This window comes from Miscanthus floridulus, chromosome 3 (assembly GCF_019320115.1).
Source record: "Miscanthus floridulus cultivar M001 chromosome 3, ASM1932011v1, whole genome shotgun sequence".
In the NCBI taxonomy this organism is placed as follows: Eukaryota; Viridiplantae; Streptophyta; class Magnoliopsida; order Poales; family Poaceae; genus Miscanthus; species Miscanthus floridulus.
In genome coordinates this window covers 67,501,168-67,524,331 of record NC_089582.1, presented here as the reverse complement: position 1 = coordinate 67,524,331, position 23,164 = coordinate 67,501,168, and the positions used below count along the sequence as shown (strand labels likewise).

At 47.5% G+C, this 23,164-nt stretch overlaps 2 protein-coding genes across 3 annotated transcripts in view; one reads left to right on the top strand and one right to left on the bottom strand.

The window, feature by feature from the left end:
• Nucleotides 1-846: 846 nt before the first annotated feature.
• LOC136541761 (sodium/proton antiporter 1-like) overlaps nt 847-23,164 on the bottom strand; it is a 60,707-nt gene continuing 38,389 nt past the window's right edge. Inside the window, exons 5-11 of one of the 2 annotated variants that reach the window (XM_066533841.1) lie at nt 17,196-17,302; nt 15,218-15,338; nt 12,450-12,511; nt 12,064-12,366; nt 9,663-9,957; nt 1,361-1,483; nt 847-1,272 (exon numbers count right to left, since the gene is read on the bottom strand). In XM_066533841.1, coding sequence (XP_066389938.1) covers nt 1,364-1,483; nt 9,663-9,957; nt 12,064-12,366; nt 12,450-12,511; nt 15,218-15,338; nt 17,196-17,302 — 1,008 coding nt within the window. In that variant the 3' untranslated portion in view covers nt 847-1,272; nt 1,361-1,363. Of the gene's footprint in view, nt 1,484-9,662; nt 9,958-12,063; nt 12,367-12,449; nt 12,512-15,217; nt 15,339-17,195; nt 17,303-23,164 lie in introns of both variants that reach the window. The other variant, XM_066533840.1, reaches the window with a different exon arrangement.
• On the top strand, nt 17,790-21,304 carry LOC136542895 (uncharacterized). The gene is made up of 3 exons (XM_066535522.1): nt 17,790-17,865; nt 18,636-18,831; nt 19,552-21,304. Exons 1-3 carry the CDS (start codon nt 17,790-17,792, stop codon nt 21,302-21,304), a joined length of 2,025 nt encoding a protein of 674 aa, XP_066391619.1.

Below are 23,164 nucleotides of genomic sequence, written 5' to 3'. Positions count from 1 at the left end.
GTTCTATTTTAGTGGTTGCGTGTGCTGTACTGTGCTTCCTTTTTCTCTCCCTTGCATGCACTACTGCACTGCATCCTTCTGATTGACATCTTACGATTAGTCCATTGGGTGCATTTTTTTCTACTCCCAGGAGTAGTTACTCCCTTCCTCAATCAACTACATTGCGTATGTGTACATACTAATTTATCAGTTTGAATATATTTATATACTTAATTTAAGATATTTCAAATTTTACTACAAGAATTTTTGTCAAGAGACCATACTTTCTAATATATTACTAAAATGACACTATAGTAGTATATAAAATAAGTATACTCTCTGTATACTTGCATACTTGATATACATGTTACTCTAGATGGTCTAGTATGATCATATACTTTGGCTACATACACTTCATCGGTCCATATACACCCTAAATCTATATATATATATATATATATATATATATATATATATATATATATATGGAAATAACTACTCCCTTGGGAGTAAGAAATAATTTTCCTTACGTGTTTGTTAACAGACACATAAAAGATATAGGCCATTCTATTAACAGTGGCAGACTGCAAACATGATTAGGATGGCGACCTCTTCAGCTCGGTCAGCCAAAATGCCATCGAGGTTCAGGAACACTGTAAGCTCGTGTTGCCACTTGTTCAACCAGGTGTCTAGGTGCACGAGGACAAATATTTCATCCTATCTGCTCCCTCCTTTCAAAATTATAATTCACTTTGACTTTTTTTTTTTGCATCTGGATGTACCAAAAATATCAAAACAACTTATAATTTGGAACAGAAGAAGTATTACTTATCCATTATGTGACTCTCAAATGATGGATAACACCATGCCGTTTGTTCAGAAACGAAAGTCATCAATGTCCTGTTGCAATTTAGAATATGTGATTTGAACTATGCAGCTGCCTAACAAGAGCATCAACGAAATTACCAGACAGCAGTTATACCAGATTTCTGGATCTTATTACATACTTTTAGTATAAAATAAAACCAAGGTTGTTTCTTACATAATTGCACATTTCTAAGTTGCTCTTATTTTTGCGGAGTAGGTTCACAAATATCCAGACTGGCATATCCTTGGTTCGAAAGTACAGTCCTAGTAAACAGTGCAGTCTTTCTCACAGCATCCTAAACCCTAGCCTAAAGAAGTTCACCAGCACTCGAGATAAGGCCGTCCAAACCTGATGTCGGGCCTTGAAGCTCAGGGCTCTTACTTATTCCCCAAGTTCTCAATACTCTATATGCCAACACACTGGACCTTACATAAGATATGGAAAACAATAATGATGCTTGGTTCACCTCCATATCTAGAGTGTGGTCATTCTTACAAGACTACAAAGGCCAACCTTTTATGGTCCCGAAATAAAAGGGATCTCAGCCAGCGAACTGGGAAGGGATAGATGGAGATTTTGAGCAGCTAGGTAAGAGATTATACCAGCTGCATAACCTGCAAGGGCAAAACCGCTCACCTGCAAACACAAGAAACATGACAAGATGAACAACATGGAATGACACTTGAACTAGGATAAATGTGTGTAGAGACACACCTCACACCCAATATGGGGGGTGACCTTCATATATATATATATATATAGCCAATATGGATGGATATACAAGGAATACAATCAAGTATACATAGTAGGTGCTAATTATAGCTAATCACACATAGACCTGCCTAATACCCGCCCGCAGTCTAAGCGGGAGGATCCCGGACGCATAGACTGGACCTAAATTCAGTAAATAGCTGTACAGGAAGGCCCTTGGTCATAATGTCTGTGAACTGGTGAGAGGACGACACATGAAGAACTCAAACTTGTCCCAAGGCGACCTTCTCACGAACGAAGTGAATATCAATCTCAATGTGCTTCGTGCGACGATGATGATCGGGGTTGGTTGTCATGTAGACAGCGCTGACATTGTCGCAGTAGACAACCGTCGCCGAAGCAATGGAGACGTGGAGCTCCTGCAGGAGCTGGCGCAGCCAGCAGCACTCGGCCACCACATGAGCAACAGCACGGTACTCTGCTTCTGCACTGGAGCGGGAGACCGTGGTCTGACGCTTGGAGGACCAAGAAATCAGATTGTCGCCGAGGTAGACACAATAGCCGGAGGTGGAGCGTCGAGAATCTGGGCAGCCAGCCCAGTCAGCATCGGAGTAGGCGACCAGTAACTGAACAGGGCCGACACCAATGTAGAGGCCGGAGGAGAGAGTGCTCTTCAGGTAGCGTAGAATCCGCTTGATCATCGAGAGGTGCGGCTCGCGGGGATCATGCATGAAGAGGCACACCTGTTGGACGGCGTATACCAAGTCAGGATGACTCAGCGTGAGGTACTGGAGCGCGCCAGTAAGGCTCCGGTACGCGGACGGATCAACAACAGGGGCACCGGCGGTGGCGGATATCTTGGCATGAGTGTCAACATGTGTCGTCGTAGAGTGACACTCAGCCATGCCGGCGCGTTGAAGGAGTTCAACGGCGTACTATCGCTGTGATAAGAACAAGCCGCCGGCGGAGCGAGTGACGGAGATGCCGAGGAAGTGATGGAGTGCGCCCAGGTCAGTCATGGCAAACTCAGAGTGGAGGCACCCAATGATCTGCTATAGAAATGCCATCGAGGACGCAGTAAGGACGATGTTGTCGAGGTACAGAAGCAGGTAGGCGATACTGGTCCCGTCTTTGTAGACAAAGAAAGAGGTGTCGAAAGTCAAGGCGACGAAGCCGAGCTAGCGAATGTATGTCGCAAAACGCTGGTACCAGGCTCGGGGAGCCTACTTCAGGCCGTAGAGGTAGCGCTGCAACAGACATACATGATCAGGAAAAACAGGGTCGACGAAGCCTGGGGGCTGCTGGCAGTTGACGGTCTCCTCCAGACGTCCATGGAGAAAGGCGTTCTTAAGGTCTAGCTGATGAATAGGCCAGGTGCGTGAGGCAACAATGCTGAGGACAGCCCGGATGGTTGCTGGTTTGACCACCGGGCTGAATGTCTCGTCGTAGTCGATGCCGTGGCGCTGGGAGAAGCCACGAACCACCTAGCGAGCCTTGTGGCGGGCGAGGGTACCGTCGGAGTGGTACTTGTGCTTGAATATCCACTTGCCTGTGACCACGTTGGCGCCGGGTGGCTGGGGCACGAGGCGCCATGTCCCGTTGTCGATGAGCGCCTTGTACTCCTCAGCCATGGTCGTACGCCAATTTGGATCAGCCAAACCGCTACGGTAGTTGGCGGGAAGTGGAGACGGAGTGGTTGTCGCAGAGAGCCCCACATACCGCATAACCAGTATGGCCCCGGACTGGGTCCGTGTGATGCGTCGTTCCTGTTGTACGGGAGGTGCTGGTGGAGCTGCGGGCACCTGTGGCTGTTGTACAGGGGCAAGAGGCTGCTGAACAGGTGCAGGAGCCGATCCTGGTGCTGTAGAGGACCCGTCATGCGCCCGGTGACGCTGGCTGTAGACAAGCCGGATGTCCCGAGCTGGTGGAGCGGCGTGAACAACAGCTGGAGCCGAGGCAGCCGCTGGAGGAGCAGCAGGCAGTACGGGTGAAGGGTCGAGATGGCGACTAGAGGGGGGGTGAATAGTCTTTTCTAAAACTTAATCGCGTCGGCTAACCGATATAAATGCGGAATTAAAACTATCGGTCTAGCCAAGACTATACCCCACTATATATGTTCACTAGCACCTTGCAAAGATACTAATTATGCAACTAAGGTGCCGGGCTAGCTAGAGCTCTCCTAAACAATTCTAGAAGCAAGGTCACACAAACTTATGCCACTAGTACTTTAAGCAACAAGGGAGCTCCTACACATGCTAGTAAGCAAAAGCACAAAGCTAACTAAGCTCACTAGCAATGCTTAATAACAAGGCAACCAATGCCTAATTAGAGAGCGCAAATACTTAGTTACACAAACTAAGCAATGTGACTAACAAGGTTACTAAAACCAAATTAGCCACGCAAGGGAGCTACTTCTATGCTACACAAGCAAGAAGGTAATTAGCAAGCTACACAAGCTATCTAATTACAAGAGCAACTACACAAGCTTAATATGTATAAAAGTAATTGCCAGCTTGTGTAATGGGGATGCAAACCAACGGGAAGAACAAGGTTGACACGATGATTTTTCTCCCGAGGTTCACGTGTTTGCCAACACGCTAGTCCCCGTTGTGTCGACCGCTCACTTGGTGGTTCGGCGGCTAATTAGCATCACCCGCTAAGCCCACACGTCGGGCGCCGCAAGAACCTACCCCTTGAGTGAGGGTAGCTCAATGACACGCTTTACTAGAGTTGCTCTTCGCGGCTCCCGCGGGGCGAGCACAATGCCCCTCACAAGCACTTCTCCGGAGCGCCGCACAAGCTTCTTGCGCGCTTCGACGGAGACCACCACCAAGCCGTCTAGAAGGTGGCAACCTCCAAGAGTAACAAGCACCACCGGCTTGCAACTCGACCACCTAGTGCCATTCGATGCAACCTCACGATGCAATCGCACTAGAATCGCTCACTCACACAATCGAATGATCACTATCAAGTATGTGTGTGATGGAGGGCTCCCAAGCACTCACAAGCATGGACACTAAGTCCCTTGAGGTGCTCCACACCAGCCATGGCCGAGGGCCACTTCTATTTATAGCCCCAAGGGCTAAACTAGCCGTTACCCCTTCACTGGGCAACGGTCGGGCTGACCGGACGCTCCGGTCGAGTTGACCGGACGCTGGACCTCAGCGTCCGGTCGCCCATAGACGACCACGTGTCCCGGTTCCAACGGTCACTTGACCTGACCGGACGCTCCAGCTTCAACTGACCGGACGCTGGACCCTCAGCGTCCGGTCATTTCCAGTAAGCTCCCGAGCATGACCGGACGCGTCCGGTCGAATGCGATCGGACGCAGCCAGCGTCCGGTCACACTCCAGCGACTGCTACACTCCACGTCAGCGCGACCGGACGCAGCCTGCCAGCGTCCGGTGCATTCAGATCCAGCGTCCGGTCAGTTGACCGACGCCAGCATCTTCTCCATTCTCTTCACCCTTGCTCAAGTGTGCTAACCACAAGAATTTGCATCCGGCGCAATAGAAAATAGACATTCCATTTTTCCGAAAGCGCCGCCTTTGTAAATGTGCCAACACCATCAAGTGTACACCACCATGTATATGTGTGTTAGCATTTTCACAATCATTTTCCAAAGGATGTTAGCCACTCAACTTGCCACGCCACTCGATCCTAGCGACAATGCAAAGTTAGATCACTTGAGTGGCACTAGATGACCGATATGCAAACAAGTTTGCCCCTCTTGATAGTACGGCCATCTATCCTAAACCCGGTCATAAACTTCTCTACACACCTATGACCGGTGAAATGAAATGCCCTAGGTTATACCTTTGCCTTGCGTATTCCATTCCATCTCCTCCAATGTCGATGCAACACATGCACCAACACGATCAACAATGATATGATCCACTTCATATCATCACATGATCATATTGGTTCATCGATCTTGACTCTACTTGCTCTTCACCGTTGCCATCGTCCATCGGCGCCAAGTCTTGCTCAAGCTTCACCGCCACGCGGTCCATCACTCCAAAGCCTTTGACTTGCCCTTCACGCTTGCAACCGGTCCATCAAGCCAAGTCTTGTCTTGATCTTCTCCACCTTGATCACATGACTCAATGTCATGTCTCATGTACATTTAAGCTCCTTCATCGTCACATGTGTGAGCTTTGCAACATCTCCAAACCATTTTCACCTCCATGGCATATGTTGCTCACACACATGTACCTGTGGACTAATCACCTGTGTATCTCACATAAACACAATTAGTCCACCTAGGTTGTCACTCAATTACCAAAACCAAACAAGAACCTTTCAACGGGGCCGTAAAACAAGATCGCGGGGTCGTCCGTCAGCTCCTCAATGAAACCTTGGTGTGACTGCCCAGTAGCAGAGGGCAAAGATGCAGGACGCACCGGCACTGTAGTACCTGCAAGCAAAAAATCCAGGTCGTTTGGCGAGGACCTGGAGGGATAAAGCCCGAAGGGAAAACAAGTCTCATCGAAGACCACATGGCGAGAGATGATGACGCGCTTAGTGGCCATGTCGAGGCAGCAGTACCCCTTGTGGGAAGAGGGATAGCCAAGAAAAACACAAGCTGTGGAGCGAGGGGAGAGTTTGTGGTGAGCTGTGGCGGTCAAGTTCGGATAACAGAGGCACCCAAAGACACGTAAGTGGGAGTACTCGGGAGATTTGTTGTGGAGGAGAGTGTATGGAATGTTGTGGCGAACAGCAGAGCATGGACGCCTGTTCAGAAGGTATGTGGCTGTGGCGAGCGCCTTAGCCTAGTACTGAGCAGGCATGTGTGCATGTAGGAGCATCGTGCGGCTGATGTTGTTCAATGTGCGAAGAAGGCATTTAGCCTTGCCATTTTGTGGGGAGGTATATGGACATGAGAGGCGTAAATGAATACCACGGGAAGCAAAGAGAGTATGAAGGGTATTGTTTACGAACTCAGTGCCGTTGTCGGCTTGGACAACTTTGATGGCAAGGCTGAATTGAGTGTGGACATAATTGCAAAATTTTGCAATATGTGTGGAGACTTCAGATTTGCGAGTGAGGGGAAAGGTCCAACAGAAATGAGTAAAATCATCAAGTAAAACGAGATAATATTGATACTCGGATACACTGGCAACCGGGGATGTCCATACATCACAGTGAACAAGTTCAAAAGGCATGGAAGTATATAAACTGGAATCTGAAAAAGGAAGGCGCACATGTTTGCCAAGCTGACAAGAATGACATAGCAGTTGCTCTACTTTATTACAGATGATGGACGCATTACGACAAAGAATGTCAATGGTGGCGGAGCTGGGATGACCAAGACGGTGATGCCAGAGGTCAGTGGAGATGGCAATGCTGGTGTGTGGAGCGGAAGACGCAGTAGGGAAGGTGTAAAGATCACCAGCACTATTGCAGCGAAGCATCACGTGTCGGATCGAGATATCCTTGACAGAAAAACCAAGAGCGTCAAATTCTATAGAGCAGTTGTTGTCCCTAGTAAATTGACGGACAGATAGCAGATTGCAGACTAGAGATAGGACAACTAAGACATTATTTAGATGAAAATTGGACTCTGGTGTATGAAGAACAGACTCGCCACGACATGAAATAGGAAGATTTGCACCATTGCCAACTGTAATGGAAGAGTGAGGAGGATGGCGAGAGAGGAGTATACCATCCGAGGAGCTCATGTGGGAGGAGGCGCCGGAATCTAGGACCCAGGGATGCTGGCTCTAGAGATGCATCTGATTGAGTGCAACGACAAGACCATCCTGGTTCCACATGAGAGCTTGTTGGGAGACGTGGAGCGGCGCAAATGTCGTCGGGGGCTGCGTAGGCTCGAAGGCCGTGTGAGCCTGAGGAGGAGGGGCGCCAAGCATGCCTGGGCGCCAGCCACCCTGCTGAGCCGAAGGAGGGCCCTGTGGCGCCCATGGATTGTAGCAAATCTAGGGGCCCATGGGTCGGTATTTGACCAGTCTGGCCAACGCCACCGCGCTGCTGCGCAGAGCCGCTGTTCCAGCCACGCCGGCCCTTGCCCTTGCTGCCGCTGTTGTTGCCACTGCCGCCGCCCTTGTTGCTGCCGTAGCCGGTCACGTGTGGGTTGTGTGGACCTCCAGAGTTGGCTGTGGCAGTGAGAGCACGACACCCGCCCGGGCTGGTGCAGCCAGAGTCGGCGGTGGCGAGGAGGACGATGCTGGCGACCGTCTTTTCGTTGTTGGCGAGACGGAGCTCCTTTAGTGCCAGCATGTCGTGGGCTCTGGCGAATGTGGGAAGTATAGCGGAGTTGGCGATGTCGTCGGCGGTGTTGGAGAAGCGAGGATTGAGGCCACGCAGAAGGGCGAGGACGAGCTGCGAGTCCTGGACAGGATGGCCGCCGTCGCGAAGAGCGACGGCCTTGATCTTCAACCGCTGGCAGTACGCCGATATGGTGCTGTCACCTTGCACCATGGAGTGAAATTCGTTGAGGAAGATGGCGCGCGGCTCCCGGTTGGCGCGGAAGATCCCTTCAATGGCCACCCACAGATCACGAGCGGTTGGATCAGCACCGTCCATGGCGAGGTCGAGGACGGAGTCGTCGACGGAGCCGAAGATCCAGTCCCAGACGCAGCACTCCGCAGCATCCCACTGAGGATCATCAGGTCGAGGGGGAGCAGAGCCGTCGATGTGCGAGCGAAGGCTGAACTTGCCGCACAGCGACTTGAAGAAGAACGCCCACTTGGAGTAGTTGGATTGAAGGTCCAGCGTAAAAGGGATGTGGGACTTGACATTGACTGTGGCGTAGTTGTGAGCCACGATCGAGGCAGCAGCACCGACGCTCATGGCAGGCATGGTGGGAGTGCCTGTCGTGGGCAAGGTGCCGGCACTGGTGGCCGAGGAGGAGGAGGCCGAGGTGTCCATGGGAGAGGAGAGAGGGAGGACAAGCGAGAGGAAGTCTCGTGCGATCACGGAGTCGCGAGGTGGAGGGAGGGAAAGACCGGGAGAATAGGATCTAATCGGCTGATACCATGTAGAGACACACCTCACACCCAATATGGGGGGTGACCTTCATATATATAGCCAATATGGCTGGGTATACAAGGAATACAAGTATACATAGTAAGTGCTAATTATAGCTAATCACACATAGACCTGCCTAATAATGTGCATACTGCAGGCTGGATTTCTGAATTGCCTACAGTTGCTATTGCAGAAAAATACATAAAGGAACATGCTACCAGGATTTATATTATTTTACTGATGCTAATAGGATTTGGTATCCTGAGATGTGCTTGCGTGACACTGAAGTTGTAAGTTACCAATTGATGTATCATCAACATCACATTCCGAGAAAAAAAAAACATAGGTGCCCAGAATACCAGAATACAAGCCTCAAACTGATTACTTGAACATGGGTGAGAACCACCAGGAAAAATAATTCAAGAATGAAATGAAACGAAAAGTAATTCACAAATAGTGTCCTAAGAATAAGAATGAATATTTATGGAACATGGATGTGAACTCATAGTTGGCAGTAGGAAGCAAGATATATTCGTATAGTTACCGTTCAAACTGTAGGTCAGCCTACATTTGCTAAAGCATTTTTCACTTGAAATTTTTAATTTATGTCGCCATGCTTGCAAAAGGTAGACAAACCATAAGTAGCAGCACAGTAACAAGAAAATAGAGGGAAAAAAATCAATGATACTAAACTGAACAATATTTACACAAACAACTGCAATGATCAACTAAGGTAGGTGCAGTCTGAAACAAAAATTGTATTCACATTTCTCGAACACGCAGGAGAGCTGCGTATCATTATATTAAGAAGATAAAAAGGGGGTTAGAGGGTTTAAGCACATGAGTTTTAGTTCCGGCTGGTATTTAAAGTTTTATTAGGCGCGTGAGTTTTAGTTCTACCGAGTGTTTCGTGTGTGGGTGTGTGATCTATTCACAACACTAGACTTCTAAAAGAGAGAAAATCAGCATATACAGATTAAATTCAACAGTTTGTCTGGGAAATATATGGAAATGCAGTTAAATGCACATGACTGATACCATAATAAAGAACTTCACATTGCTGTAATATATCTTTTTTGATAGTTTCTCTTCATATTGGGACAACGGAGCAGTTTACCTTGCGAAAATACCAAAAGAAATCCACCTTCTCCATTCCCATAAAAGCAACGCCTGCTGCGGAGCCAATGATAAGCATTGAACCACCAGTACCCGCACAGAATGCAACAAGCTGCCAGAAGTCCGAGTCTTGAGGGAATGAAGTCAGGTCATACATCCCCATGGTTGCAGCAACAAGTGGAACATTGTCTATAATTGCTGATGCCACACCAATTGCACTAGCAATAAGATCAGCATTTGGAATATTGGCATCAAGATAATTTGCTAACTGCCTCAAAATCCCTGCAGATTCCAAGCTAGTGCCAAAAGAGAGAAAAACTATTAGGAAATGAACATCTTATTGGTAATGGACTGGACTGCAGATAACAGGACATGTGTTTTCTCATCACACTAACGTCACGAAGGTGTACCAGTTTATAAATATAAATGTATATTACATAGAAAACAATTATTCAATACCATATTGCAAACAGAATCTTGGCCATCACTGACATTTAGGGTAGAAAAATAGTGCAACAAAAGAAAAGGCTTCTCTCTCTTTTTTTGAAAACACAGGAGAGTTGCGCTTCATTGTATTAGAGAAGAAAATGGTCCCCATACATCCCACTTATCTCATACGGGGACCAAATATGAGAGGTGGTTTGAGCAACAAAATAAAGACGGAAAACTTGAGCCAAAAAATTAACACGACCCGACTGAAGCTACAAAGAAAACTAGATTCTATGAGCTTCTCTCCATATACTGCAAAACTCGGACATGCAAATATTTTGTTCCTCTTTACATGTCATATCCCTTGTACTAGTTCTGGGGAAGCTGTTCCCCATGGCATCCTTTAACTGAACTACCACGCCAGGAAGAGCACAGTAAGTCATGTTTTTTTTTCTTGAACCAGCAGGAGAGCTGCACGTCATTATATTATGAAAAGAGATGAACAAATACAGCAAGCCCAGCAGAGCTGAACACACCCAGAAGGACACATAAGTCGTGTAAAATAGAGGATTAGAGGGAAATGGTGTAGGAATGTAATAGCGAGAGCTTGAAGGTAGAACAGGGCTTAGACAAGAGTCCCGTTGAAAAAAGGGCTTAGAGAAGATGCACATGGCTGCAGGAAGAGAAAGACTATATATAGTTAAAGATGATGAAACTTTTGCTTACCAAAAACAAGTCAGCCCCTGGCTCTCTTTCTAAATAAAGTTCACCAGTTTGACTTGAGAAGCACCCAATCTAAGAGCTAGAATGAATCTCAATGAAATATCGTATCCAAACTAATTTCATTTTTAAGCCATGCTCCAACAGATCCTAATAATCTAGCCATGCTTGTAGTTGTAGTTCTACAATCTGCTGTGTGGTTGCTAGCATTCAACAGTAACCGTGCCACTGCAGTAGACAGACTTGTAGCTACAATAACCCTGAACATGACAAAATCATTGGCAGCTATCACAAACTTTGTTGTTCCCTCAAATAAAACAAGAAACTACTACATTCCAAATATATGTTTAAGCTTCCTTCTTTACAAAGATAAGTCCACAAGCCAAGAGGACTTTTCATTCTCTGTCCTATTTTGCCCCAATTAAGATGCATCTTAATCAAAAGCATATGACCCATCTCAATTATGACAATGATGGCTATAAGTTGTACTCCAGGGTGATGGAGGATTGCAAGGGTGCTCTCTTGGGCGCTGTAACCGCCATAGTTACTGACTCAAATTCTACATTATTGTTGGTACAAGTGCGCCGAATTGTGGTCCACCTTGAGGAGGCTCCAAGTCATGTGTCTTCCTTGGTGGCACCAGTCAGGAGCATGAAGGATCTGTGGACACACCTTAAGGCTGTCAACAATCAAGAGTTGAATCCTATGGTCAACGGGCACATGATGGAGAGGTGGGATCCAATGATCCTTGAAGCTAGTATGCCATCAGTACCGCCCCTGCCTATGCCTGCTAAGGGTTGTGGCTTGTGACACCGCACTGGATTGTGAACGGTTGGAGGTGACTGTTTTCTTTTATTTAGGTCGTGTTGGTTCTCCTTTGAGGTTTTGTGTCAGTCGTATGGGTGTTTTGTCGTGTTAGGCAAGCTTGGTTATTTGTTTGGTCCGCAGAATGTCATTGCTTGATGACTTGATCGTTGTTGGTGATATTGTGTAAGGTCATGTTTGGTCGTTGTACCTGGCTATTTCGGCCACTCTCTTAATGCAATGACATGCAGATCTCCTGCATATTTGAGGGAAAAAAGTTGTTTTGCAAATATACTTATATCTAGTACAAGAAGTAAAAATAAATGTCTGCCTGAAATGTTTTGCTCATTCATTATTAACAATATTGTATACCAATCATATACAATTCTCAGTGGCGCATTTGCGTTTCTGAAATATTCTAGTAAAAGAAGGGAGAGGAGAAGAATTACCTGCCAATTGATAAAAGAATACCTAAGAAGAATAAAATTCCCTGTGTATCAATCCGTGATAGTGCTTGTGGAACTTTCAGTCGCTGCCTTTCAGAGTCTCCATAATGTATTGCATCTGTCAGGATCCAGAGAATCCCAAGACCAAGTAGCATACCCATGAAAGGTGGCAGGCCAGTGAGAGCTTTAAAGATGGGAACAAACACTAATGCTCCAACTCCAACACCTAATACAAGTTGTTCCCGAGGAGCCATCTGCTCTGATGACAGCAAGTTGGAAGATTTCTGAGACGACCCATTTGCTTCACTGTTCGCAATGTATAAAAATTGTTAGATGAGACACTGTTAACTGTTTCATTTTGTATAGCATAGTTGTCACTGGTTAAGAACCTGGTGAGGGACATCAGAGCCAGTGGGACTGCCAACGAAACAGCTGAGGGAATAAACAAGCCCTGCCAGATCATAAAGTAGCTCATTTAAAAAAAAATGACATAGCATTTTGCTGGCATGCATAAAATAAACCACAAAACTCCACAATATTGAGTTGCATGCACCGACCAATTCAACCCAAAAGCTTCAGCTGATGGAGAGAGGTGGGCAATTCACTTATATTCCAACACTCCCCCTTACGTGGAGGCTCCCTCAGGCCTCAGACGTGGAAATAGGAGCGAGCTGCAATTATTTTATTTAAATTGTACTAACCAGGATTCGAACTCGAGACCTCTGGTTCTGATACCGTATTGAGTTGTATGCACCGATTAATTCAACCCAAAAGCTTAAGTTGATGGGGAGAGGTGAGCAATTCACTTATATTCCAACACACAATACTAGGCCAAGTTCTATCTCACTTGACTACAGAGCGAAAGTGGAAAACTGGAAACCATATCATAAAAAGGTATACATCAATTAGCTTCCATATAAGATCAGACATAATAAAAATAAGCCTTATGTATGATTAACCACATGGTGCATGCTCCATGAATGAGACCAGAAATGCCTACCATATTTTACATGGTGCAAATGCTTACTGACTTTTTCAAACTTGAGTCGCCAAGCATACAGACCCCACCAAAGGATGTCATAATGAATACATGCATTGCACATGTAATGCAATTGTAGCTAGGCCTTCCATAAAGCTACAAAAGTCCACAATATGTTCTTCTAGGACCTTACGCTGACCAGTCCAAAAGGAATGGGGGCAGGGAGGGGGGGGGGGGGGGGGGGGGGGGGGGGGACTAGATGGGTCTTTCCACAAAACAATGTATCAGTAATGCAGATTAGAGATAAAATGAACATTGTTAGTCACTAAACGTTTTGTCTTAACATTTCATATACCGTTTAGCATAGCATTTCATTAGTTAAGGCAAGAAAGTAGAGCCTTGACAATATCATAAAAACAAATAGAATCTCTGCAGTCTACACTTTATATTGTAAACTAGGTAGCGTACCCGTGTGTTGCTACGGGACAACTAAATCTTTTGTACTAAAAACACACGGATCGCACGATAAGATAACAATACTGTTAAATTTAATACTGATGTCAAAGTGACATTTAATTCAAAAAGCAAAGTTCGTGAAATTAACACAGTCACGGAGAGCGCGACGTCGTAGGCTCGCAAACTCTACTGTATAGACTTTTTCGTGATACGGCTAAGATAATATTTTATATCAGCAAAAAGAATTCTACGATATCCATTTCTTTCATGCGCCAATAAATCCATGAATAAGTTCCGCTGCATCTCCATATAATCATGTACACACAGGTTCGAGTATATATGCAAATAGGTTCGTGCCCGTGCGTTGCTACGGGATAGCTAAACTTTTGTACTAAAAACACACGGATCGCATAAGATAACAATACTGTAAAAGTATATGACCGACGTTAAAGTGACATTTAATCCAAAAAGCTAAGTTCGTGAAATTTACACAGTCACAGAGAGCATGGCATCGCAGGCTCACAAACTCTACTGTGTAGATCTTTCCGTGATACGGCTAAGATCATTTTTTATACCGGCAGGAAGAGATTTCCGATATCCATTCTTTCGTGCGCCAACAAATCCACGAATAAGTTCCACCACATCTCCATACCATCATGTACACGACTCTGACAAGCGAATTAGCCACAACTTATGTAATTAGTTTTATAATTAGCTTATGTTTAGTCCTCCTAATTGATATCTAAAAATTCAATGTGACCGGGACCGCTGGTGATCGATTTATTTCATTCAAAGCAGGCGTTTCCTTCCATGCATGAATTGACCGAGCGAGAGAGGGGCACCGTATGATTGTTTCCTTCCATGCATGATTATTGTTTTCTTCCATGCATGTGGCCTCAGGTGATCGATTTGTTTCCTTCAAAGCAGGCGGGGATCGCAGGGATGGCAGTTTCTTTTTCTATCGCGCGGGGTATCGCACGGCCGGAAGGGAGGAGCGACCCCAAAAAAAAAGTCGCACAAAAAAATTGTCTTACTTTTGTTCTTTTAGTTGTAGGAGATATAGTGACAGCATGCATTTGCTTTGTGGAGGCCATCCTGTTAAATAATTTTCTAGTTATTATAAGATACTAACACCCTTCGCCAGACCCCGCACAGAGCGGGAGCTCTCTGCACTGGGTACACCCTTTTTTTTATAAGATATATTACAGAAAATATAGACTCCGCGCCATCTACAGTCAAGTATATTGATTTAATCCAGACTCATGATGTTTGCAACGTAGAACACATACATACATCTCTACCGTGTACTCGGTAAAACATGATTTAATCCAGACTCATGATGTTTGCACCATAGAACACATAAATCTCTGTGTGTACTCGGTAAAACATGTATGAATAGAGCATTTCTGATAAAAGAGAAATAGAAAATGTAACATTACCCTTTATTAAATCTGACATGTTTAGATATTTTTTGCACTTCTCCTTCAAGTAAATTTACTGAATTGTATAACTTCCATACAGAAAAAGACAGCCAATATTTTGAATTAATAACAGATATGAGTACGAAAATCTAGATTGCTACATTTCATACCAACTAAGGAAAAGAACAACATAACATGAAAAGTTAATTAAAATTTTCAAAACAATTCAGAGAGCACAAGACACAAGGAAATATTTGCATAAGCATATCGTGGAAAACAAGCAAAAATTACAAAAGCTAACCTGCATTATTTTCAATGTTGTAATCTGACCATGAATCCACAACATAGTGGTTGTCACATCACCAATTGGTGTCCATGCACCGCCAGCATTTGCTGCTATTACAACAACAGCACCTAACAATCTGTCCCAATAAGTCAATGTTTAACTCCTCCAAGATTGTAAAGAACATTCCACCAAACTATTTATTGTTGAATTTGGAGAACAAAATGTTCTTTAGACTGCTATTACAACAACAGCACCTGACAATCTGTCCCAATAAGTCAATGTTTAACTCACCCAAGATGCTAGTAAATAACATTCCACCAACTATTTATTGTTGGATTTGGAGAACAAAATGTTCTTTAGACCAATGGACTGGCATGTGATGGAACCTAACTTAAATGCTGTTCCATCTCTAATGCCATTATCCTAATAAGCTTTAGAAGAAAAGACTAGCACTAAATGGTGAAAGTACGCAAAACACAATCTTTGGCCTTGCCCCAACACGAAAAGAATAAGTCAAAACTCCTTATTTGCCACATAGTGTCCCCTCAACCCCCAAGCCACCACCAAAAAGGGCATCAAGTTAGGTTGCATTATTTTCAAATCATACCCTCCTTTTTATTGGTCGTCCTCCCATGAGTTTGGTGTTAAGTGCAATGCAAAAGACCTGTTTTTTGATCTAGTGTCTTAAAGAGTTACAACTATAGCAGGACCCTGTATATGCCACCAAGCATTGTGGATGCACAGGGAAGATTTAAAAAAAAATTGTTACTCAGAGAGTTTTAGTTGTGTGCCTTTACTCTTGCTGCCACCTGAGATATGCATTCATACACCCTTGTAAAGTAAGCCATGCTGGAAGCTCATAGCCACCTGTATCCTGGCAATTGATCAATGGGAAATCCATGGGGCTAGAGTGGTAAAATCTGGAGGTGGAAGATAATAGAATGGATTGTCCTTATCACCAACACGGCTTGTCCCTGCAGCAGGAGGTTCTGATCATGCTGAAATTTGGGTGGTAGGGTAAACTTGGTTGACTTGACCTCCTTTATTTAAGAGCCTGACCGAACAATCTTAGCTAACATCTTTAACTAATCTAACTTGATATCCAAAGGCAGCTACAGATACACAGACCAAGCCAGCTACTGGGCCAATGCTACAGGCTATTAGGCCATTGTTACAGCATCCAAAAACACGTTGCAATTACCCATGTGCTATGCATCTAAAAGTAAGTTGAAGCTATGCAATGTTAAAGGCAACAAGAGCCAACAGAGATGGCAACAATTCTATACAACGGCAGGAACTTGTTCAGAACATTTTAGTGGCATTCAATTGTTAATTTTATGGTATCTAAGAATTTTTTCTCCATATGAAATCCCCAAACAAATTGTGAAGGTACTAATGGACTGACCTGCTAACCTCTGAAATAAATTGAAATGAGAAGTTCAATATGACTAGTAGTCATTACTTTTCTTCTAACTAGTTTATGCTCAAAAAATTTCAGACCCTGACTTAGTGAGGATCACAGCAGGAGCACAGGATGTCATGCTGCCATTTTTTTTTTTCTCGAAAACGCAAGAGAGCTGCGCATCATTATATTAAGAGAGAAAAGGGCAAGATCCCAAACAACCCCACAAACACCATACACACATGCACGCACACACGCATGCACTCATGCTGCCATTTTAAGGGCACAGAGTAAACATTGCTAGGTTGAACAATGGTCCATTCAACAATCTACTAAGCTGCTACAGGATAAATTCTGCAATAATTTTGATACTTCTAAGTCCATTTATCAGTATCAATGACTATATAATAGAGAAAGATGCTACACACTATATTGATCCTAGGAGCTATTCCTGTATACAGAGCAAGCGTATAATGAACACATGTATAGTGGTGCTAGGATGAGATCATTATGAGTAAAATGACGAAATAGTCTAGAAAATAAGTACTAGATAATGTGTAGACATGACAGGTGAGTTAACAGAAAACATACTTTCTGTATTCTGATGGAGGTACTAGTTTCCGAAGCAAAGACACCATCACAATAGTGGAAGTCAGGTTGTCGAGGATCGAACTCACGAAGAAAGTTACAATACCAATCTGAAACAGTTAAATAATTCATGTTTAAAAAATAAGACAAGATATTAAAAATATGCCATAAATTTTATGAAATCAAAGTTTCATGGTACTTGGTTGCGTAAAATGTAGGGTGTTTTATATTGTTCTAAAAGTACTAGAGTTTTCCCTACTTCTTTTGTACAATTCTTGTCGTTTTATTACCAATGCGCATATTTAAGCAATCATTTGTTGAGCAACTTTGAACAAAAATGACCCCATAACAATTAAAAAGATGTATTGGTGGGGCCGGGAAGCAGATGTGCAAACCAACACGTTGGGAGTTCAACTCCCCATTCTCACAAAAAAAAGCCACTCCTGTGCTATTTTCAGTTTTCCTTGCACTTACTTAGGCCTCCCACTCACAATCAACAAGCCGACCAAGGAATATCTGCTACTGTTGGTAGAGAAAGTTGCTGACAGTCTCCCTGGTTGGAAGGCCCCTCTCATGAACAAAGCCAGTCATTTGATCATGGTCCCCATCTACCGGATGATTGACATGGACCTGCCCAAATGGGTTATCAAGGAAATAGACAAAAGAAGAAGAGGTTTTCTCTAGAAAGGTGAAGCGAAGGCCACCGGTGGGAACTTTCTAGTCTTCTGGACATGAGTGCGATGTCCTCTTCATTATGGTGGCCTCTGAATTCATAACCTCGAAATTTTAGGATGGGGCTACACATCCATTGGTTATGGCTACAAAAAACAGATGCCTCTCTTCCTTGGGCTAGGCTGCCTGTCCATGTGCCTAGGCAGGCCCTTGATCATTTAGTGTGGCAGTAGAAACCATCATCTACAGTGGGGAATCAACTATATTCTGGTGTGACCGATGGCTGCATGGAAAAACAGTGGCTGAATTGGCCCCAGACCTCTTTAGCAAGATCCCTAAAAGAATTATGAAAAGGTGTACAGTGAGCCAGGCATTAAACAATCGAAGTTGGGCTGCAGACATAAGGGGAGCTTTAACTGTACAGGTGCTGGTGGAATACTTGCACATCTGAGAGTTAGTGAATGGAATTGCCATACAGCAGGATACCGATGACCAACATTGATGGAAACTGACCTCTACAGGTTCTTACAGCAGCAGTCAGCCTATGATGCTTACTTTCTAGGAACCATCAGGTTTGCCCCTTGGAAACGAATTTGGAAAAGTTGGGCTCCTATGAAGTGCAAGTTATTTATTTGGCTTGCTACCAACAATAGGCGTTGGACCTCAGATCGACTTGCCAAACGTGGACTGCCTCACCCGCCAGCCTGCCCTCTCTGTGATCAGGCTGCTGAAACCATTCAACATATTCTAGTTTCTTGTGTGTTTTGACAGGGAGGTTTGGACTTTGGTTCTCAGGAATTAAACCGAGCTGCAGTGGTGCCTCCGACCTCTACATGCTGTTTCCAGGGATGGTGGTGCCAGACAAGGAAATGCGCAAGGGATTCAGTTCTGTAGTTATTCTTGTTGCCTGGGAACTTTGGAAGCACAGGAATCCTGCTGTTTATGAAGGAATTTCTCCGAATGTCCAGTTTGTTCTTCAAATGGTAGAAGAGGAATGCCATTGTGTGGTGTTTGGCCGGTGCTTCTGGAAAAAGCTCGTATGCGACGGTGTCGCATTTTAGCATGTTGTGCAACACCGGCTCTCAGCTATGTGGAACGGTGGGATTAGCTTCATCTCTATGGGCCCAGCTATTATCATGTCATGTGGGGCCAACAGTACAGCCGCCGGCCTCGGACACGAGGGGCAGCCGGGGCAGTCCCCAAGGGGACGCATGGCCTGGCAGAACCCCAGGAGGTTTAGGCAGCTGGAAGGGCTGCAGTCTCTAAGACAATTAAGTAGTAGTAAAGAGTAAGGAATTAATTAGCCAGCTAGTAGTTAATGGCTGGCACAAGTAGCAATGGAGCAGAGCTCCTATATGTATCCTGTACCGTTGAAGAAAGGAATCAAGCAAGAAGTTATCTCCTAATCTCTCTCTCTGCTATTCTTAATCTCACCCCTGCTGTGGTAGCTAGGCAAAAACCCTGTCACCTCCTTTACCTAGTTCAAGCTACGAACTAAGAAGCCAAGGGCCTCCAACCCTAGGCGCCCAGGCCCTTGACAACTTGGTATCAGCTAGCCGGCAATCTTCTTCCACCTCCGCCCCACACTCTAGCCCAACAGCCACCTTGCCACCAACCCCTGCCTCACCCACCGCCTCAGCAGCCTCCTCTGCCTTGCCAATGGCTGAGCCGTCCACCGCTGACCTAGCCAAGATGATCCAGGCCCTCACCACCACCATGAACGCCACCATCAACGACCTTCAGCAGCAGGTCACCACTCTTCAGCAGGCACCAGCGTTCTCCGGCTCAAGCTCGCGAGGCTCGGGCCACTGTGTGACCACCACGGTGACTGCCCTCCTCGGTTCCAGAAGATGGACTTCCCCAAGTTCGACGGGAAATCCGATCCGCTGGCCTTCCTCAATCGATGTGAGTCGTATTTTCATCAACAGCGGATTGTAGCCGAGGAGCAAGTTTGGATGGCGTCATACAACCTTGAAGACGGCGCCCAGATGTGGTTCATCCAAGTGCAGCAGGACGAGGGTACACCGTCTTGGCGCCGCTTCTCTAAGCTCCTCAACCTCCGCTTTGGGCCGCCGATCCGCTCCAACCCCCTTGGGGAGCTGATGGCGTGCAAGCGGACGGGCTCGGTAGCAGAGTACCAGACCCGCTTCGAGGCGCTGCTTCCTCGCGTCGGCACGCTCACGGAGGCGCAGCGTGTACAAGCGTTCACGGCAGGACTGCAGCCGCCGCTCAGCCTCGACGTGGAAGTCCACAACCCGCAGTCCCTCGTCATCGCCATGAGCCTCGCGCGCAAGCTGGAGCTGCGCGAGCAGTACTACACCGCTGCTGTTCCAGCTCCGCCTGCGCCACGGCAGACCACGCGCGGCCTCTTGACAGGGCCACCACCACAGCTGGCCCTGCCAGCACCCCCACCCCGTCCAGCAGCCCCTTCCCTCACCATCGAAGGCCGTCAAGTGAAGAAGCTGTCCCAGTCCGAGATGGAGGAGCGGCGACGATTGGGCCTCTGTTTCAACTGCAACGAGAAATTTGGCAGGGGTCACAACCGCGTCTGCAAGCACATCTTTCTCCTCGATCTGGCCAAGGCCGCCGACGACGACGACTCGAAGCAGACCGACGCTGCGGTTAACAGCCCGCTCATCTCACTGCTGGCCATGGCGGGCGTCCGCTCCAGTGAGACCATGCAGGTCCACATCCAGCTGGGCGGGGCGTCCTTACTGGCCCTGCTGGACTCGGGCTCCACCCACAACTTCGTGTCCGAGGAAGCAGCGACACGCACCTCCCTCAGGCTTCAACCCCGTGGCAACATGAAGGTCACGGTGGCAAATGGGGAACGGGTGCCGTGTCCCGGCGTCTACCGTGCAGTTCCTTTCTCCATCGCCGGCGAACCATTCTCCACCGACTTCTTCGCACTTCCGCTGGCCGGTTATGACGTCGTCTTCGGCACCGAGTGGCTTGCCTCCCTTGGCCCGATTCTCTGGGATTTCGGCGCCCTCACCATGTCCTTCTGGCACCGAGATCACCGGGTGTGCTGGACGGGCATTGCCGAGGGCACCGGCCCTTCTCTCCGAGCATGCAGCGGGGCTGACCTCTTACCAGCCCTGCTGGACGAGTTCGCCGGGGTCTTCACCGAGCCAACCGGCATGCCTCCGCCTCGCTCTCGGGATCACTGCATCAACCTTATCCCGGGGTCCTCGCCGGTGGCGGTCAGGCCGTACCGCTACCCCGCTTCCCACAAAGACGAGCTAGAGCGCCAATGCACTACCATGCTGGAACAGGGGCTTATCCAGCGCAGCACATCGGCGTTCTCCTCCTCGGTCTTGCTGGTCAAGAAGGCCGATGGGACGTGGCGTTTCTACGTCGACTACCGGGCCCTCAACACGCTATTACAGTCAAGGATGCCTACCCCATTCCAGTGGTCGACGAGCTCTTGGATGAGCTAAATGGCGCTCGGTTCTTCACCAAGTTAGACCTCCGCTCCGGCTATCATCAGGTTCGCATGAACCCAGCCGACGTGGAGAAGACGGCGTTCAGAACTCGTGATGGGCTCTACGAGTTCCTCGTCATGTCGTTCGGGCTGTGCAACGCCCCAGCCACATTCCAAGGATTGATGAACGACGTTCTCCGCCCCTTCCTGCGCCGCTTCGTCCTCGTCTTCTTCGACGACATACTCATCTACAGCGCCTCCCTGGCTGAACACCTTCGCCATGTGCGCGCTGTCCTCACTGTGCTGCATCAACACCGGCTGTTTGTCAAAAGATCTAAGTGTGCCTTCGGTGTTGACTCCATCGCGTACCTGGGGCACATCATTTCTGCACAAGGGGTGGCCATGGATCCTGATAAAGTTCAGGCCGTCGCTGATTGGCCGCAGCCCCGATCGGCGCACGCGGTCCGAGGTTTCCTTGGGCTTGCGGGGTACTACCGCAAGTTCGTCAAGGATTTTGGCGCCATAGCAGCACCCTTGACGGCCCTATTGAAGGAGGGGTTCTCCTGGAATGAGGCAGCAGCCGCAGCTTTCGTCGCCCTCAAGACAGCCATCACTACAGCACCGGTACTGGCCCTGCCCAACTTCGAGCAGCCGTTCATCGTGGAGTGCGACGCTTCGACACGTGGCTTTGGGGCTGTTCTCCTTCAAGATCAGCACCCCATCGCCTTCTTCAGCCGCCCTGCTGCCCCTCGACATCACTCCTTGGCGGCATATGAGCGGGAACTGATTGGATTAGTGCTGGCCATTCGCCACTGGAGGCCGTACCTTTGGGGACGCCGTTTCCTGGTCCGCACTGACCATTTCAGCCTCAAATTCCTTTTGGATCAGCGGCTAGCCACCATTCCCCAGCACCATTGGGTGGGCAAGCTACTGGGCTTTGATTTTTCTGTGGAATACAAGGCGGGCAGCACCAATACGGTGGCCGACGCCCTGTCCCGCCGTGACACGGAGGAGGCAGCGATCTTGGCACTCTCGGGACCACGTTTTGACTTCATCGAGCGCCTGCGACAAGCTAATCTTCAGGACCCCGCGCTGGTCGCCATCAAGGAGGAGATCAGCTCCTCCCAGCGCGCGGCTCCGTGGTCCCTCGTCGACGGGCTGGTCGCGTTCCAAGGGCGCCTCTACATCCCGCCTGGCGCCCCCCTTCTCCAAGAACTCCTCGCTGCCATTCACGATGACGGCCACGAAGGAGTCCAACGCACACTCCAGTGCCTCCGTCGCGACTTCCACTCGCCCAACCTGCATGCTGTGGTCCAAGATTATGTGCGCGCATGCGCCACCTGTCAACGCTACAAGTCCGAGCACCTGCACTCAGCAGGCCTTCTCCTTCCACTGCTAGTGCCAACAGCAGTTTGGGCGGACATCGGGATGGATTTCATCGAAGCTTTGCCACGCGTGGGAGGCAAATCCGTCATCCTCACTATTGTTGATCGGTTCAGCAAATACTGCCACTTTATTCCGCTGGCCCATCCTTACTCCGCGGAATCCGTGGCACAGGCTTTCTTCTCCGACATCGTGCGCCTGCACGGTATCCCGCAGTCCATTGTATCGGACAGGGACCCCATGTTCACCTCCATCTTCTGGAAAGAGCTGCTGCGCCTCGCCGGAGTCAAGCTACACATGACAACGACATTCCACCCACAGTCTGATGGCCAGACCGAAGCAGCCAACAAGGTGATCATCATGTACTTGCGCTGCCTGACTGGTGATCGTCCTCGGTAGTGGCTGCGCTGGCTGCCACGGGCGGAATATATCTACTACACCGCTTTTCAGTCCGCACTCAAGACCACGCCATTTCAGCTCGTCTATGGCCGTG